The sequence below is a fragment of the Buteo buteo genome, chromosome 3 (genome assembly GCF_964188355.1).
Source record: "Buteo buteo chromosome 3, bButBut1.hap1.1, whole genome shotgun sequence".
In the NCBI taxonomy this organism is placed as follows: domain Eukaryota; kingdom Metazoa; phylum Chordata; class Aves; order Accipitriformes; family Accipitridae; genus Buteo; species Buteo buteo.
The window spans coordinates 4,679,565-4,696,340 of record NC_134173.1 but is presented as its reverse complement, the minus strand read 5'-3'; the positions used below and the strand labels follow the sequence as shown (position 1 = coordinate 4,696,340).

The 16,776-nt window shown below is 36.6% G+C and overlaps 1 protein-coding gene across 2 annotated transcripts in view; it reads left to right on the top strand.

The window, feature by feature from the left end:
- The window catches only part of TMEM245 (transmembrane protein 245), an 86,676-nt gene extending 70,130 nt beyond the window's left edge, over positions 1 to 16,546 (top strand). For both annotated transcript variants that reach the window (XM_075022718.1, XM_075022717.1), the window contains 4 exons: positions 4,361 to 4,461; positions 5,883 to 6,057; positions 8,886 to 9,080; positions 10,091 to 16,546. In XM_075022718.1, coding sequence (XP_074878819.1) covers positions 4,361 to 4,461; positions 5,883 to 6,057; positions 8,886 to 9,080; positions 10,091 to 10,136 — 517 coding nt within the window. In that variant the 3' untranslated portion in view covers positions 10,137 to 16,546. The remainder of the gene's footprint in view (positions 1 to 4,360; positions 4,462 to 5,882; positions 6,058 to 8,885; positions 9,081 to 10,090) is intronic.
- Positions 16,547 to 16,776: the final 230 nt, after the last annotated feature.

Sequence of the window (16,776 nt, the reverse complement as noted above, 5' to 3'; positions counted from 1 at the left end):
TGCAGAAACATTTGACAATTTGACAGATGTTTCTTCATTTTTAATCTGAATCATGTGAAGTAAGACCCATGTCCTCTGATTTCTTTTTTTTTTTTAATTTTACATGCTTTTCAAAGCTCAGTAAAATGGAATATGTATGTCTAAGTATGCCTTACACCAAATTGCCGTGAAGTGCTCATAAATTACACATTTGCAGATGAAAGCTCTTGCAGATAAAGTGGTTCATCCAGATACAAAAGTGCCAAAAGTGAGACATGAGCAGCAATTGGATTTTCTGATTTCTGAAACATACAGTTACTCTTGTGTATGTAAAAGGAAACTGTATGTATGCCAATAATGTATTAAGAGATTAAATTAATTTACTGTCATAATTTCACCAGGAAGGTCTGCATTTTACAGATGGTAATAAATTTATTCAGTGTTTGCACTAGCATACCACATCATCTTTAAGATCTGGTATCATAGATGCAGAGTAGCTGAAGCATACTGTTGATGAAGATTCTGGCTAGTGTTTTCAGCATTATTTTTTTTAGCTGCCTTAACCATGAAGGCAAATGGATATGAAATTCTAGAGACTTTAAGATATGATTCTTGGTTTTTCTGACAGAAGTAACAAACACAAGTCTTCAGAGACTTAAGAGTTCTCCTGGGCCACACTTGCCACAAAGTAGGATCCTCTGTGCTTATTTCTGTCTAGTTGAGGCAGACACGAAGGAGCAGGAGAGGAGGAGAATGAGATTAGGTACAACCTCCTCTCGCTTCCTGCTTGACCACTGGCACCTCACAGCTTCTCAGCACTGTGTGATGCCTTCTTTCAGCTTATTAGTTGTGTGTGCTAAATGCAAGAAGCTAGAGAGATGCTGTACTGTTTTACGGTCTTTTAGGGGTGTATACTATTTTGCTATTGAAATATATTATATATCAACTTGCAGAATGACATCAGACCAGGACATACCTGTTGGTCCATGATTAACTTTTCTGTTATTCTACTAGTGCATCTGTAATGAGTAGTGGACTTAACTGTAGAATTTTCTCACAAGCTGCATGACTACAGCAGCAAGACGCATGGCAGAACTTGAATTTAAATTTGAATAAAATTAGTCTGAGGATAACAGTTATGCTTGTCTGAACTGCAATGCGAAAACTGTGTAAATTAGAATGGCAGTTTTGGATGCTTTCTTATGAATGAAAAACCGTTCTACAGTTACACCCTAACATAGTTAAATTTACAGCAATTAATTCTAGCTGTTGGAATCATTTTTCTGGGTGGTTGTCTTTCTTTTGATTACCATAATAAGACTGTCTTCCCTTCCTTTGTAGTCTCTGTGGGAAAATCTAAAGTGCCTGCTTGTTTAATAAGTGAGTCTTTCCTGTAGTTGTAGATGGATATTTTAATTTCAAGTACAGTTGATACTTCAGATATCTGCCTCAAGCCAGAGTCCGGCCTCCCCTTCTGTATACTGAAATGTAGTTTTGGGGCATACTTACAGAAGTTGTTAATACCTTGTTAATTTTACTACAGTACGGAAAACTTCTTTATGGGAAAAATAAGGAGATATTTCAAGGAAAGTTTTAAAATATTTTTGACAACTGAGATGTATTTTTGCCACAGTTCCTGTTTGATTGACAGGAAAAAGATTTACTCGAAGATTTAATTATAGCATGTTGAAATCTGGGTTCTCATAGACGCTATTAAATATTCAGATTTAATGCTTCCTTTTAACAAATTGTTTTAGATATGTTGGGGCTTTTTGGTTTTGTTTTGGAAGGACCTGTGGCAAATAGTGTTAAAAGTTGAAAACTTTGTGTCACCAGGGAAGAGTTTCAGAAATGGTGAGATATCTTCTTTATAGTGCAAAGGGTTTTCTATGGGACAGGTCTAAGATTTAAGAGACCAACAAGGCTGAGGAAGTTGGTTTGACAAAAGCATAAGGGTTTAGTGGGAACAAATGTATCTTCAGTGCAACCAGGAGATCCCATCAGTTTTTTTTGTCGCACCCTTGCGATTGTTGCCGTACAGATAGCACTTCATCTCTCCAGGAGCCCGGAGGCTTCCATTGTGAAAGACCCAGTTGTAATTGTTCATGTTCTAAATTCTTAACATCTAGCCGCAGATAACTTGCATGTATGGATTAAAGTGGTATTTAGCCCTCGGTTTCTGTAAGATGTCCTTAAAATGTTGATAGATTGACTATTTTTCCCTCCTTTTTTTTATGATTTTTATACTTGATGGTTGACAGAATCAGTTTCAATTAATAAGCAGGTTCTTGTAACAAAAATATTATGCTCCTTTGATATCCTCAGAAAGAGCAGAGATGAATTAAATGTCAGAGAAAATGCAAAAAATTAAGACTTTTGAGTAGCTAAAGTATGAAAACATCTCGAGTTTTTAATGCAAACTCACATTTAGCATTCTTACTGTGGCTTTGGTTTTTGGGGTCTTCTCTCCTCCTTGCCTTTTTTTTTTTTTTTTTTTTTATGTCAGAAGCTTACTTTTCTTATAACTAAAATACAGGTGAGTGTTTCACTCTTCAAAATCTGTAGATTCTATATATTTTGGTCTGTGATTTCCCATTTTAGTATTATAGAAGTTTAGATAAACTGCAGAGTATTCAGGTTCTTTTCACCAAGGCCACCACGTATTTGTAAATATTCCTTCCCCTTCTTCACACAGCACATAATATTTGCCTGTCAAAGGTTGGATTTGTTACTTCAGGTCATTCTTTAAAGCTTGCTTTTTTCCATGTTTTCCCTTTCCCTCTTTTTTTGGGGGAGATGGCTGACAACAGCCGTTCTTAGTTAATCTGTTAAGAGATCTCACATTTTGAACAACAGTGTTGATGTGTGAGGTTTATTAGGCACTCATAACTTCCAGTGGGTGAATTTAAATTAAGATAGTTTTGATTCAGCAGTCATTTGGGAATCTATGCGTGCCTTTATGTGGTAAAGGAGGGCAAAAATATGCAAACTGTCCATGGAAATAATAATGAAGATGGTCTCCAAAGAAGCAAAAACTGGGAGTTTGGAATTCTTCTACTTAGTAGTTTAATAGCAGAGAAGATTTCTTTTCTAGGAGGCTTTACTGACTCAACAGAGGAAAAAAACTGTGCTCTTAGAGGCTTTAGTTCCAGAAAGGGCCGTTTTCTGTGCAGAATGTGTTCTTCAAAGTGCAATGAAAACCTTTCCACTAAGCATCTGGCTCCATGATTTCTGTTACATGTCTTCCTGTCCTCTCTGCCCACCTGCCAGAGTTCCCAAAACTGCAGAGACACAAGCAGTGTAATTAAAAGCATGAAATGTAGAATGGGAAGTTAACATCAGCAAACTTTGCATTTATCTTCGCTAAGAGGGTGCGTGTGCCACCACTTCTGCAGTGATGTAACTGGTAGGACTGGTCTGAGGAGAGGAACTCAGGGATAGTTTGGTTACCTAGATCCAAGCTAAAATAGCAGTTTCAGGAAACTTCATGCCTTTCTCAAATAAGGGTGGAAAACTGGCATAATCAATAGTGAGACATACCAGTTTTAGAGTATAATTTTTGTGACTGTAGTCCTAAGGCACAGGTTTTCAGTTCAGTTATATGATACTCCACATGTCTAAGTGCACTAGTGCTGTAAAAATGATACAGCACTTAGCTGCCTGTTTGCTGTCTCAGGAAGCTGTGGTCATACTTAAGAGAGGAGAACTTTGTTTTGTGGCCAGCATGTTGGATGTGGATTCAGCAGGAATGAATTAGATTACCAGACTTTCTATTTGATTTTTAGTAATGTAACCTAGTAAGCAACCTAAAAGCTAGGAATATAAAAGTATTGAGGCTAAAATCCAGTAGTGAATATGAGGTGGTCAATTATTTTCATCTGGAAAGCCATGTAAGTATGTAGGAAAGTAAAAGTTTACGCAGCCTATTTCGCTTCACAGACCAGTGGTTTTAATCCGATGAGAATGAGCAGGTATAGAAATGTAAGCAGATAAACGAGTGAACAGGTAGAAGTGGAAAAGGGCAAAGAAAAAGTAGTTCATATGTAGAATGGTACTGCTTCTCACAGATAAAAGATATTTTTGATGGAGGATGTAGTCTGACGCTTGAGCAGTTTCTTTCAAGGAGTTTATCCCTGGAACCCATTGTACAGTAAAGAACAGTCTGGGGGTTTTGTGTCTAAATGCCTTAAATGACAGATGTGATGGATGCTTATTCTTTTCATAGGGAACAAATGCATAAAGGGTTCGGTGTTACGTTTTGAGTTATGTTATTTGTGGCACTAATGGCTTTGCAGTTTTTCAAAGCAGCTTGTGTATATCTTTATAGTTCCCAGAATCCTATTGCCAATAAAATTTAACAGAATTTCTTTGATTGTTTTAGAGGTGTATTTGATGCTTCCCTCAAAATGGCTGGGTTCTATGGACTCTACACTTGGCTGACTCACACTATATTTGGGATTAACATAGTCTTCATACCATCTGGTAAGAATTTGAACAATTATAATCTATATATAGATAATGTTACATAATTATCTATTGTGCAAGATCAGTAGGATTAAATGTTGCTGATAAGATTAGTCTTGAAGTTATTTTTAGAGAATGGCCGTGGCTAGGGTGAAGTCCCTGATTGCTGCCTTACCTCTGAGCCTTCCCTTTTTCTGTTTTCACAACACATCCCCTGCCAGCTATTTTTACTTCTCCTGTCTTTTTCTTTTGCTGGATGTAATTCTTTCTTCCTTCTATTCAGTCCAAGTCTTTCCAGGTTTTAACTTCATTCTGCCTGCTATGGCTTTTGTTTCTTCCATAGTTGCCAGATGCTGATTTTTCAAGATGCTTAAATGCAGGAGGATTTGGTATCATGAAAAGGCACGATAGAGGCATGCTTCTTATTCTCCGTACTGTTGCCTGACTGTATTACCAGCCTCTGGTTTTCTCTAATTCTTTAATCGTAGCTTTCTAAATGGCTGAACAGTTTTCACCAAAAAAATCTTCTTCTCTGTTCCTTTTTTGCCTCTCTTTCCCTAAAAATAATAATAATAATAACAACGGTAATTAAAAAAATGTTGTACATTCATGTGTGAGGGAACAAAAGGGGAAGCTATAAAACAACAAAACCCAATATAATAGAAAATGAATAATAGAATAGATATAATAATATAATAGATATAATAGAATGTATTCTAAAGTACGCCTATCTTAAAGGAATTGGGAATCATTAGACCTACTTAGAAGGTAATCGTTCTTTTTCTTTCAGCTACATGCAAAATCTTAAAAGTTTTTGCTTTCTAGTTAATGAGACCAAGAAAGAGAAAAAAACCTTAATTATTTTTTGTATTATGGTCATTCCTGTTGCATTAAAATGACAGCAGTACTGCAGCACTTTAGATTACAGCAGGTATTTGTATAATCAGAAGGGTGTACACCTGTGTGTGCACATGTGCAGACAGAAATACGTAAGTCATGCATTTTTTATTCGCCTGGTTTCTCACAGTGCTACCTACATTATTACGGTTGACTGCAGGAGATCCAGTAAGTTACAATGAGACTTTTGCTTGTATACTTTCTTGCACACAGTGGCTAATTTGTAGTTATGTAAAAGTTTGAAATGTGCATGATCGGTATAACTTTAAATTTTTCTGAATTGGTCTCTTCTGGAAGTAATTCCTTATGACTGACAGTTGGTGAAGCTTTTCTGTATGGGGAATAGCATAATTTTCTTTTTTTCCTAAAGCACAGCTGTAAAACACCAAGACCCTTATGTGGCACTTCTTCAGTGTCTTATTTACAAGAGTTGATAGAAGTGGGATTACTGGTGTGGCAAAAGTGTCAGAATTTAACTGTAAATGTGTTTGTGAAATATGTTTCTCTGGTCTTTTTCTCACCTCGGCTTTTGTGTGCACTAGCATTAGCAGCAATCCTGGGAGCAGTGCCGTTTCTGGGGACATACTGGGCAGCCATCCCTGCAGTTCTAGATTTGTGGCTTGTGCAAGGACAAGGATGCAAAGCCATTTTGCTCTTGGTTTTTCACCTCTTGCCAACCTATTTTGTAGATACAGCAATTTATTCAGATATATCAGGGTAAGTACGTTGAAGACTTTTTAAAGGTGGTATTGTAAAAATGCTTAATGATCATTGATGCCTTTAATTAAACTTACTTTTCGGAAGCATGCGGAACAGTATCCTGAAGCACAGGAACAGGTGTAGTGGTATCACCTCATAGTAAGAAGTCTTACTGGCCTAAGTGCCTTTACTTTCCCAGCCCTCTTTCCTGTGAACTTTGTCACTCCAGAGGTCTTGAACTCATTCTCAAAGTCAGCAAAATCAACTGTTTCAATTGGTAAAGTAATTCTAAGAGTACCTTTGTGTTTTATCTAATCATTGACTAAAGATGTATCGCGTTTTCCTTTACATCACCTAATGCCAGATGATGCTGCAGAACAAACAAGAAATCTATGAGCTAGTTAGGGACCTGAAAAAAATACTTTAATTTTTCAGAGTGGATTGTGAGAATTTGAGGATTTTTTTGAAGCCAGCCTTTGTGTTGTGTCACCGTACCCCAGTGTAAAATTCTATTGATTATGGATTGATCTTTAAATATGTTGAGACAGATGAAACTGCAAAACTGGACATAGGCTTCTACTGAGACAGTAGCCAATGCTTTGTTGTGGGAGGCAGGCAGAGATTTCTTGAAAAATCTTGCTAGGTGTTTGGCTGCCTCTCTTGACTTGAAATGTCTCCTGGTTTCAGCTTTGAGTTTGTACACGGAGAAACAAACTCAGACTATGAAGACAAAGTCAACATTTGCAGTTGTATCTGAGTGCAACTGAACTGTCCACTGACATTTTCTGCTGCTGAAATATCTAGTGAATCCCTTTATGCAATTCAGACTAGAAGACAAAGCAGCGCTGTTTAACCGAGCTGGCAAAGACGTGAACTGTCAAGTTTCATATGCGCAAGACATGTTCACAACCATGTACAATATAGATAAAAAGCTGCACTCTTCTGGTTACTGCTTCAGTCCTGATCATCAGAAACAATCCTAGTAAACTCTTTGAATTGAGGACTTCATGGTCCAGACTTAGTTACATGCTGGTACTAGTCCCTCATTTGTGCTGATGTTTATTATAATAGAGTTAATGTAGAATAAGGACATTAAGTGTTTCAGTTCTGTGTTAAGTTAGAAATTAATATTTTTGTTCACCAAATATAATTACACTGAACAGAGAGAACCTGATGATAATACGCACAATATTAATAATAATTTTCATGGACTGAGGCATTAATTATTTTGCATGAATTAAAGTTAACAGGTGAAGTATAATCAAATTACTTTTGTTTGTTTGTTCGTTTACAACAATAAATCATGGATGAATTCAAGGCTAGTAGCTATTTAACCAGCCAATAAGTCTTCCACTTATTAGAATACATTTTTTGACTGTAGGGGATGCAGGCTCTGTTTACTGTCCAGAAAATATGTGGCAGGAATAGATTTTCTGACAGTGGAGCAAAATTGTATTCTTCCCATTAAATAGAACAGTAAGCATCGTTCTGTCTTGCAGATTAGATTAAATCTATTTGAAATAGCTATAACTAGGTTATGCAGGGTTAGCCAAATGCATTAAATGCAGACTGTAGTCCTATTTCATCAGGTGATCTGTTGTTTAATTTAGCAAACTAGCCAGAAGAACGTTTAAACTGATGCAGATGCTGGAAAAAAACTATTTGAACTTTTTAGAGGTTTAGGAATGAATCATGTGTCTACTGTTGGAGAAACATAAAACTTGAAGGTCAAATCTGTCCCCTCAGAAAAACAATCTGGCCCTACCAGTGGGTTAAGTGTGATCTAGGTAAGACATGACTGAGGTGTGTATGATGTAATAGGTCATGTTTCATGGTGTCATTCTGCACACAGTTGTGATGAAGGCAAAGACTGCCAATGTGGGAGTTGCGTGGAAGTCAGGACCGTAGTAGAAACCTGGTAGAAGCTGCTGGAGCTCTAAACTGACTAGTTGGTATTTTCACTCCATTACACTCAGAGTTTAGAGCAGCTTCCTCAAAATTGGGAGCTCAGTTTCAACTGTAGCTTTTCTTATATAATTCCGTATCACCATCATTATTTTAGCTATAAAGATTAAGCATGATGAGCAGGTTTTGTGTAAATGCTGTTGATAGGATTCGTGTTGTGCACCTGAACTGAAACATGGAAAAGAAAAACGGCATGGCTTACTTGCTGCCATAATATCTCTTATCAAAAGCTCCACTGGCCCCAACTTTCCAGAAATATTAATATGTTCATAAAAAACTGGTTTTGTTTTTCATCTAAAAACATTAAAAGCTAATGATAACAAACACTCAGTCTGTGGGGTTGTTTTATAACAAAATGAGAAGACATGACTATTTATTCAAAGAATATATGCTAACGGTTCTCTGAAAGATGCAATGCAAGTTGTTATCATTGTGTAAATTAATGTCTTTGCTCAGGGGCACTCATAGTACATATTGCTAGTTGTCTAAAAATTTAACAATTCTTGACCATAAAGCATGAACAGTCTTTGTAATCAATCATCTTTCCATTTTCAAAACGGAAATGTTTTTGCCATTAAGTCCTTCAGACATTCTTCAGCAGATGTCTAGAAAGTAGCCACTCCATTGTGGATATTACCAGCGTTATATGCTACAATACATTGTTTCATCTGTTGTGCAAATAACAGCACAGAATACAGCTTTGAATATTTGTGCAGTCATTCAAACAGCAGTTTATAGTGTAAATATGGGTATCGATAGCTAGCTATGTCATTTTCTAAGCTTAATAAAACTTAACGATTAATAATTCACATTTTATAATTGATAGCATTGTTGTTTGTTGTTCTTAATTTTATTTTACTCTGCTTGTGCCATAATTCCAGAGGTGGTCATCCTTACCTGACAGGGCTTGCGGTAGCTGGTGGAGCATATTACTTGGGACTGGAAGGAGCCATCATAGGACCAATTCTACTTTGTATACTTGTGGTTGCTTCCAACATATATAGTGCCATGTTGGTGAGTCCAACAAATTCAGTGCCCACTCCATCGCAAGCAGCGTGGCCATTACAGATTTACAGGTAAGTTGTAAGTGTCTTACATGTATGCATAATGTTTTTACATGGATAAGTGTATGTATGCATAGTTACAGAGAATGTGTGTATGACGTTTATATATGAGTGTGCATACACACCTGCATGCGTATTGAAGTTTTTGGAGAGGATTCAGCTATCCGGTATTCTAAAAATAAAAATTATGGTAAAGTAAAATACTCAGTGGAACTTGAAATGTTTGTTTAATGTCTCTCAGCTTCTTACAGAAGGCACTTTTAGAAAATTCACTGATAATACCTTTGCATCCTATAATTTATATGTTGCCATTGTGCTTGGAGATGATTGAACATCCTTTTTTCTGGACTGTTATTCATGGATACCTAATAGTCAGTGTTCATTGTCCTTAAGAGGCATGCCTGCAAATATTGCATTGTTGTGTGTTACTGTACAGTACTGCAAAATATAAGTAAACATACTTGAATTTAAAAAATGAGGTAACATTATATGCCATTATTCCACTAGAAGTGTGATTTTGATTAATCTCTTTATTGAAGTTACTGAGCATGGAATATAGAAACGTATCTTTAAACTGTACGATTAAGGAATGGGATGAATAAACTCCTAATTGAATACTTAATTAGAGTTGGAATTCATTGTGAAGTTATTAATGACAGTAGCCACTTTAATGTCTCTACTGTCTTGTTCAATTATGTAGGTTAGCTCATCACACATATATCTTAAAGAGGATTCTGTGCTTGTCAGAAATAATCCTTTGCTTCATTCACATGAATAATGTTGTCATCCTTCGTATGGGTAGCTTAGGAGAAAAACCGCTAATTGGACCTGTCTGTAGTCTCTGACTTGTAGATGTTATGTTCCAAAACTTTCCGTTTATGCTGTAGATAGAGCTTCCCACAGCACGCACAAAAACCTGCATGTGTGTTTGTTTCCTGTTTAATGTGTAGGAAACTAGATATTTGTAATCACTCAACAGATCTGAGTCTTACTTTTTTTCTCTCCCCCTACCCCACCCGCAGGTCATCTAGAGAGAGTCCTGAGGAGATGAAAATGGCTGCAGAGTGATGAAGGTGCTGTGCCGCACCTGTTCGACACGAGAGAATCCGTCTTCTGTCTTGAGTTCACAACAGCCATGGCCTTCTGTCCCCTTCCAGCTGTGCCTAGGGGCAGCTCACAGGGAAGCATAGCTTAGGCTTTAGGAGAAACCACTTCTCGAACATCTGCTGGCCTTACATTATTGTGCACTTTGCCTCTTCAAGAGAGAATGTCTACTTCCCATGGCTTTGCATACTAACACACAGTTCAATTGCCTTGTTGAAGACCTTCTGTCTTCATAAAGAGAATAGTGAAGAGGACAGCTATATCCACTGGAGTCATTATCTTATCTGCTGAAATAACTAACTTGGCTTTTATTTATTGGGTTATTTGTGTTATTAAATTGTAGTAACTTTAAAGAAAGCTAATTCCAAAATATTTATTCTCAGTTAATCTGGTGGGAAAAAAGGTGTAAACCACTCATTGTTAAATGAAAGTAGAATATACTTATTTGCTGCTCCTCAAAGTATTTCTTTAGAGGCTTTGACCATCATCTGTAACTCATAATAACACTTAAATATTACTGTCTTATATGCACTGAAATTTAATGTTGTTGGAGACTGGTATTTCTAGTATCTTCCTGAAATTAGTAAACATACAACTTGTTAAATGTAGGTTTTCCTCCTATTGAAATAGGAGGACTTGTTTAAATCTTGCCCTCGTTTGCAGTGAAATGTGATAGTATTTTGCTGTTTACCCACCATCCCAGTGGAGTCATCTTGTCAACTAAATTTAATCAAAGGCCTTAAGCGTTTTCAGGCAGAGGGAATGTATGATTGTCATGTCTACTTCCAGTAATAGGAAGAAGTTGAATGGGAGTTGTTCAGTGTTGGTTTTCAAATGCTGTGGCTGAGTTCAATTAACTTTTCAAACAAATTTAAGTTTATTTCCAAAGAGGAAGGGGAGAGAGCATGGATTTTGGTTTGGTTTATTTTGGGTTTTTTTCCCCTGTAAGCCTCTGGTGAAATATCTTAATAAGTTATAAAATATATCTTATAAATTAAGATATATCTTAATGATAAACAGTTCTTAAACGCCTGAAATGGTGTGTTGCCTAGGTCACAGCATCAGACTCCTCTAGTGTTTTTCTTCCATATGTAATTTTGCTTAAATTGCAGGTTTGGTGACATTTAAGGCCTTTTGTATTGACTGTTGAAATATTTTGACACAATGGATCTTTATAAATGGATCCTTTTTATAAATAGGAAGTGGGATTTTTGGTAGAAATTTCATACTTGAACAGCTTTTCCACAAATACGGTGAGGCCCTGGGTACAAAGTAGCAGATGCACGTGCTTAACCAAAGAACCACCTTTCAGTTTCTAGTCACTTCTCTTGAATTTATTTCAGAGTTTGATAATGAGTTATACAAAATACAGGCATGCGTTGCATTTATTGTTGACGGTAATGCAACTGTTGCAACAAAAATCTGTTCTTATCTAACGATAAGGATATCTAAGATTTGTGTACAAACAGCTCTCGGTAACATCGATGTTTGTTTTACTCAAGTTGCAGAAGTGCTGATAGATGTGGAAGGCTCTTATTTTCCCAGTATTGCATGTATTTTTATATTGTTTCTAAAAATACATTGCCATAGAAAGTGATTGGAAGGTACTCTGATACTAAGCAAAAAAGTCCTGCTATAGGTTTGCAGTAAACAGGCTGCCTATTAAGACACAAATAGCCTGCTCACAAATAGCTGCTGCAATTTTACAGATGAAATTTTATGCTTAAATGAGGGGTTTCAAGGATGCTGGTTTTACACTTTCAAACTCGCAGGTATGTGTTTGGAGGACAGACTCAAGCTTAATTTAGTGGTTTGACTCAAGTTCATTGAAATACAGAAACATCCCATTTAATATTTTAAATTCTGAAACTTACACATCAATTCCAACTAACTGAATAAGAAGGATGTATTGCTTGAATTAACCGTCCTGTACTTTTATTTCCTTGGTTTTGTGGCTCACATCAAATCTTTAATGCAACACTTTTTTATAATTGTTGCTGGCTGGGGTGGAGGACAACAAAGAACCTGAGGCTGTCCCCAAGTACTCCTGCAACATTCTAACCAGCTTGAATGAGACCACCGTGATACTTGGGAAACTTCTTTATTATATTACTTTTTTAGTTCACAGTTTTGCACTGAAATGTTGTGTTCTCATTATAGCTTCTTGTAGAGAGCATTTGAAGAAGATTACTAGCAAGAAGTATGCATCTTTAATGTATTTCCAGTTTTCCATTGCTCCTCTTTGCTCACTGGTCAAGGCATTTCTGTTGACCACATTTGCTATCCTAGTTATTTCTGAGACAATCTTTCAGATTCCTATGGCACTCAACAAAGTAATTTTAAAGAGTCATTCTAAAGCATTCTTTTATTTGTTTTTAAGTTTTCCTCTTCTCTCTCTCCCTTTACCCAACCCCCTTAGACCTCTGCTGTGAAGATTAAAATGGTATTTCAGGCACAGTTATCTTCAATAATGGCAAATCAGTCAAATCAGCTGAGAAGATCTGTTGCTATTTTGAAATGTTCCTTTCCCAACATGAAGAAAAATAGTTTTGTGTAGAGAATTCATATCTAATGTCTTCTTGTTAGTTTGTCCTCCTTTGAAATGAGGCTTCATATCGATGCTTCCTGTTTCAAATTCAGCTAGGACTTGCTATGAAGAACTCTCTGTGGTACAGTCTTTCTCAGTAAATGTAGTTTAAGGAGCTCATGCTATGTGCCATGCCTGACTGAGGAACCAATTGTATGGTTCCATAGTGGTACAGTAACAGTATACTGCCAAAAAGAAAAGAAGAAACAAAACCTCCAATAATACCTTCTTAGAATATGAAATATTCACTGAATTTTGCCATGTTTAGAAAAACAAAACAAAACACCACATTATGAAAAAGCGTACCTTGATTATTTAGGGTTTATCTTTAGTGTCTGATTACCAGTAGGAATACAAGAACTTGTCCTTGCATATTTAACAATCTATATTCTTTTCTGAAAAGAGACAGCCTCTTAAAAGCAGTTTAGTTTAGATCACTCTCACATTAATGTGAAAATAATCAAACTGGTCATTTTGACTTCTGGTCATTGTAATGTACCAGTTCCTGGTTATATTGCCTCATCTACATAAGCAAGCAGCAGCTCTGTGGGATAAGTGGGATAAGCTTTTAGATGGCTTGTGGGTTTCAAAAAAAAGGGGGGGTGGGGAATTCCTCACACGCTTGTTTCTTTAGCAGCATTAAGTTTTCTTGGGAGAGACCATCTTTTTCATAATGCTTATATGCAAGAAGTTGATGGCCTTTAGCTTTACTGTAAACAATCATTCCAGGAGCAGGTATTTACTTTTATTTAGTACATTCAGTATTCAGTTTGAACAAAAACAATTTGGAATTCAGAAGGGAATGATTGTAGTAAACCATAACAATATGGTCTCATGGTATTGTAAAATACAACTGTGCTGGCTTTTATCATTCTCTTCTAGCAAATTAAGCTTGTATTAAGTAAGTATAGTGCCAAAGGGCTAGCGGTAACTGTTTCTTGAATTAAGTTAGCCGTTCCTCCCCTTCCTGTACCTTAGCTGAGCATTACTGTGCTGTAGCAGAGCTAGCAGAGGTGAATGTGTGCCAGTTTACAGCCCAGCGTGTTAGCTTCAGGTCACTGTAAATACTGGCTTAATTTAATACATGAAGCAACAAACTGCAATGGGCAAGAATCTGGCACACATTCATTTTGCCAGCCTTACTACAATATGGTGACTTTCAGCACACAGATGCTGTGACCAGTTGGGAGCAGTAATGACTTATTTTGAAAGATTGCTTTTTTTTTTTTAAAGTTTAACATTGTAGTCATACATATGATATACTTTTTTTCAGAAATGGATACCCACATATCTAATAATGGAGACAGCAGTCAGATATTTCCATGCGCAATGGTATGTATTTGCAGCTCATCTAGGGTACATTTAGGCTTGTCTGATTTCAAGGACTATGTGGCTTCTCGTCAAGACTTTGGGGAGAAAGATATACTTATGTGTATTTTGTCAGTGATTTTTGGATTAGGAAACCCATAATCTCTTTAATTAAACAAAAGAAGAAAAAAAGCATTGTGTAAGAAAGATTGGATGCTGTCTCCAGTATTACACATTGTGGGTATTGGTGTAACTTCTGAAATAGGTATATGACTGCAGTGTTAAACATCGTTTTCCAGAAAGCCTGAAAATACAAAACTGGATGAAATTGTTCCCCAGTAAAAGCAGCAGCAGAATTGCTATGCTGCTAATCGCTAGTACTGGTGACAGAATACTGCAGAGTGCTGCCTTTCCTACGGACCTGATAAACTAAGGATGGGAAAATACCATTGCTCTATTGAGACTCTATAGCTTTGCATCAGTGGTAGAAGATGCTCCCACATTGCCTTTATTCAAACATTCTGTTTATATTGTATTGGCTTAAGTTTATCATTGCAGATAGTGCCAACTTTATGGATACTACCTCTGGAAATAGCTACAACTTCCTTCAGAAGGTGCTGAAAGCTGTTGGGATTGGAGTTAGTATTCATTATGTTTCACAATGGAGGTAGCATTCTTCTTCTAGGGATGCAGTTGTTTGCCTTGAAATTTGCAATTTTACAAGAGAAAATTGATTTCCCAATTAAATAATCTGTATTGAGTGACAGCTGGCATCTCTTAAATCCATGGATGCATCATCTTTATAAACTCTAACTCGGCTTGTATTTCAAAGGGTTTCTTATTATTTCTTATGCTTTGTGGTGAGGCATACTTTGGCAATTCCTTTCTTATTTCTATTTCTACAAAACTGGAATTGCCTAAAACTCTTAAAAAACGTTAGGGAGGCTTGACCTAATACTGTTTATCTGTCACTTTTAGTAAATTACCTTAATGCTTTATGGTAAAATTCTCCAGAATTGTTTTTAAGTGATAAAATTGGAAATTAAAAAAAAAAATTAAAAAATTGCAATGTGGAAAATGAACTTGGTATTTCAAAACCAGAAACAATGCCAGAAGTAATGAGCATATTCGGGGATTCTACACTGGGTTTGTAAATGTATATATATTGATATGCAGCATTATATAAATACAAGCAGTGTCTGTCCTATTCAGACTTTTACTGACATTTTGTCCTATCTTTTTTTTTAAGATACCTAAGAACAAAATAGTGCCTGTATATAGTGAAAACAAGCAACATTTTCTAGAATTAATGTTTACTTGATAAAGGTTGGGGAGGAGCCAAGCAAATACTGGTAGGGTGGCTAGAACTGTTTTGTTATAATACAAAGTTGGGAAAAGCTGTTCTTTCATCTAGTAATACATTGCTAAGAGATTACTGTTCCTGGAAGTATTTGCATACATTTACTAAAGAGCTGCCAAAATTAATAGGTCATGAAATACGTCTTCAGTTCCCTAGTCTCTTAACCTCTTCCACGCTTTGTCTGGTATCTTGTTTTGAATCTGGTTTAGCACATGAGAGTATTGCTTCATCCTCTTTTTGGGATCGATTCCAGGACCTGAAGGGCATGCTTTGAATGTCCATACTGAAATAGTATGTCCAATCCAGGAAGGAATTGCTAATTGGCGAGTAAATGCATCCTTGATGTGCTCTGCACATGAATGGACTTGGACAAACGTATTTCATGTTGCACTGAATTAGAGATTATTCTTTGAATATAGCACTATGTGGCGATACCAAAGCTAGGTTTGAGTTAGAACCAGGGTGTATCTGCTTGCAGCAGGATGCATTTGCAAGGTAATATAGGCAGAGTGAGTGCTCTAGCATCCGTGTATATATCTGAAGAGTTTTCAGCATGACGGTTTTAAAGCTTTTTCCCTTTGGTAAATTTCACCAAACCAAATCCAAAGAAACTTTTGACATCAGGTCCTAAGACTGGCTAGATGCTACTCAAACCTTACAACAGATCTTTTGCATTAGAGAGCACGGGTTGTTCTAAAGCATGCATTCCTACCCAGAACCAGTGGGGATTTGGAGCAATAACTTCTATTGTCTGTTGATGCAAGTGTTGTCTGTAAATGTACATGTGATACATCTTCAGAAAGGAACTATGTTCTAAACTAATGTTACCATAGTTGATTTTGGTACAGTACCTGGTTTTGCATGTATAATATTGAAAATATAACCCCTGTGTCCATCTGTGGCAGAACAAAATGTGTGAGTTAAGATTGAGAAGTACTCATGTAGACTGCAGAGGTATTTGAACTAAATGATTTTGATCGTATGCACCAGTCCTCTTCCTAATAAAAAAGTTTTTTGTAGCAGGATTAAGAAGCTTTTAACTTAATATTGTATTCACACTGCAGTCCTTTGTAAGCACAGAATGGTTAATATATTTTGAAATAAAATGCTGTTAATGTAAAGAAAACTGAGTTTGATTTGGATGATGGAATCTTTGGAATGAGCCACAAAGGTGGCAGTTAATCTGATGAAATAACAGGTTTGCTGGAGACGAACCGCAGTGGATCTGCAGTCCCTGAGCATGACTTCCTTTCACTGAGAGAATCCGTACTTCTCTTTTTTTGTTTCACATTTTCCACAGGGTAAGGAAGGATGTGCCTCAACGGTAACTGTGGTTCAGCTGACACCTG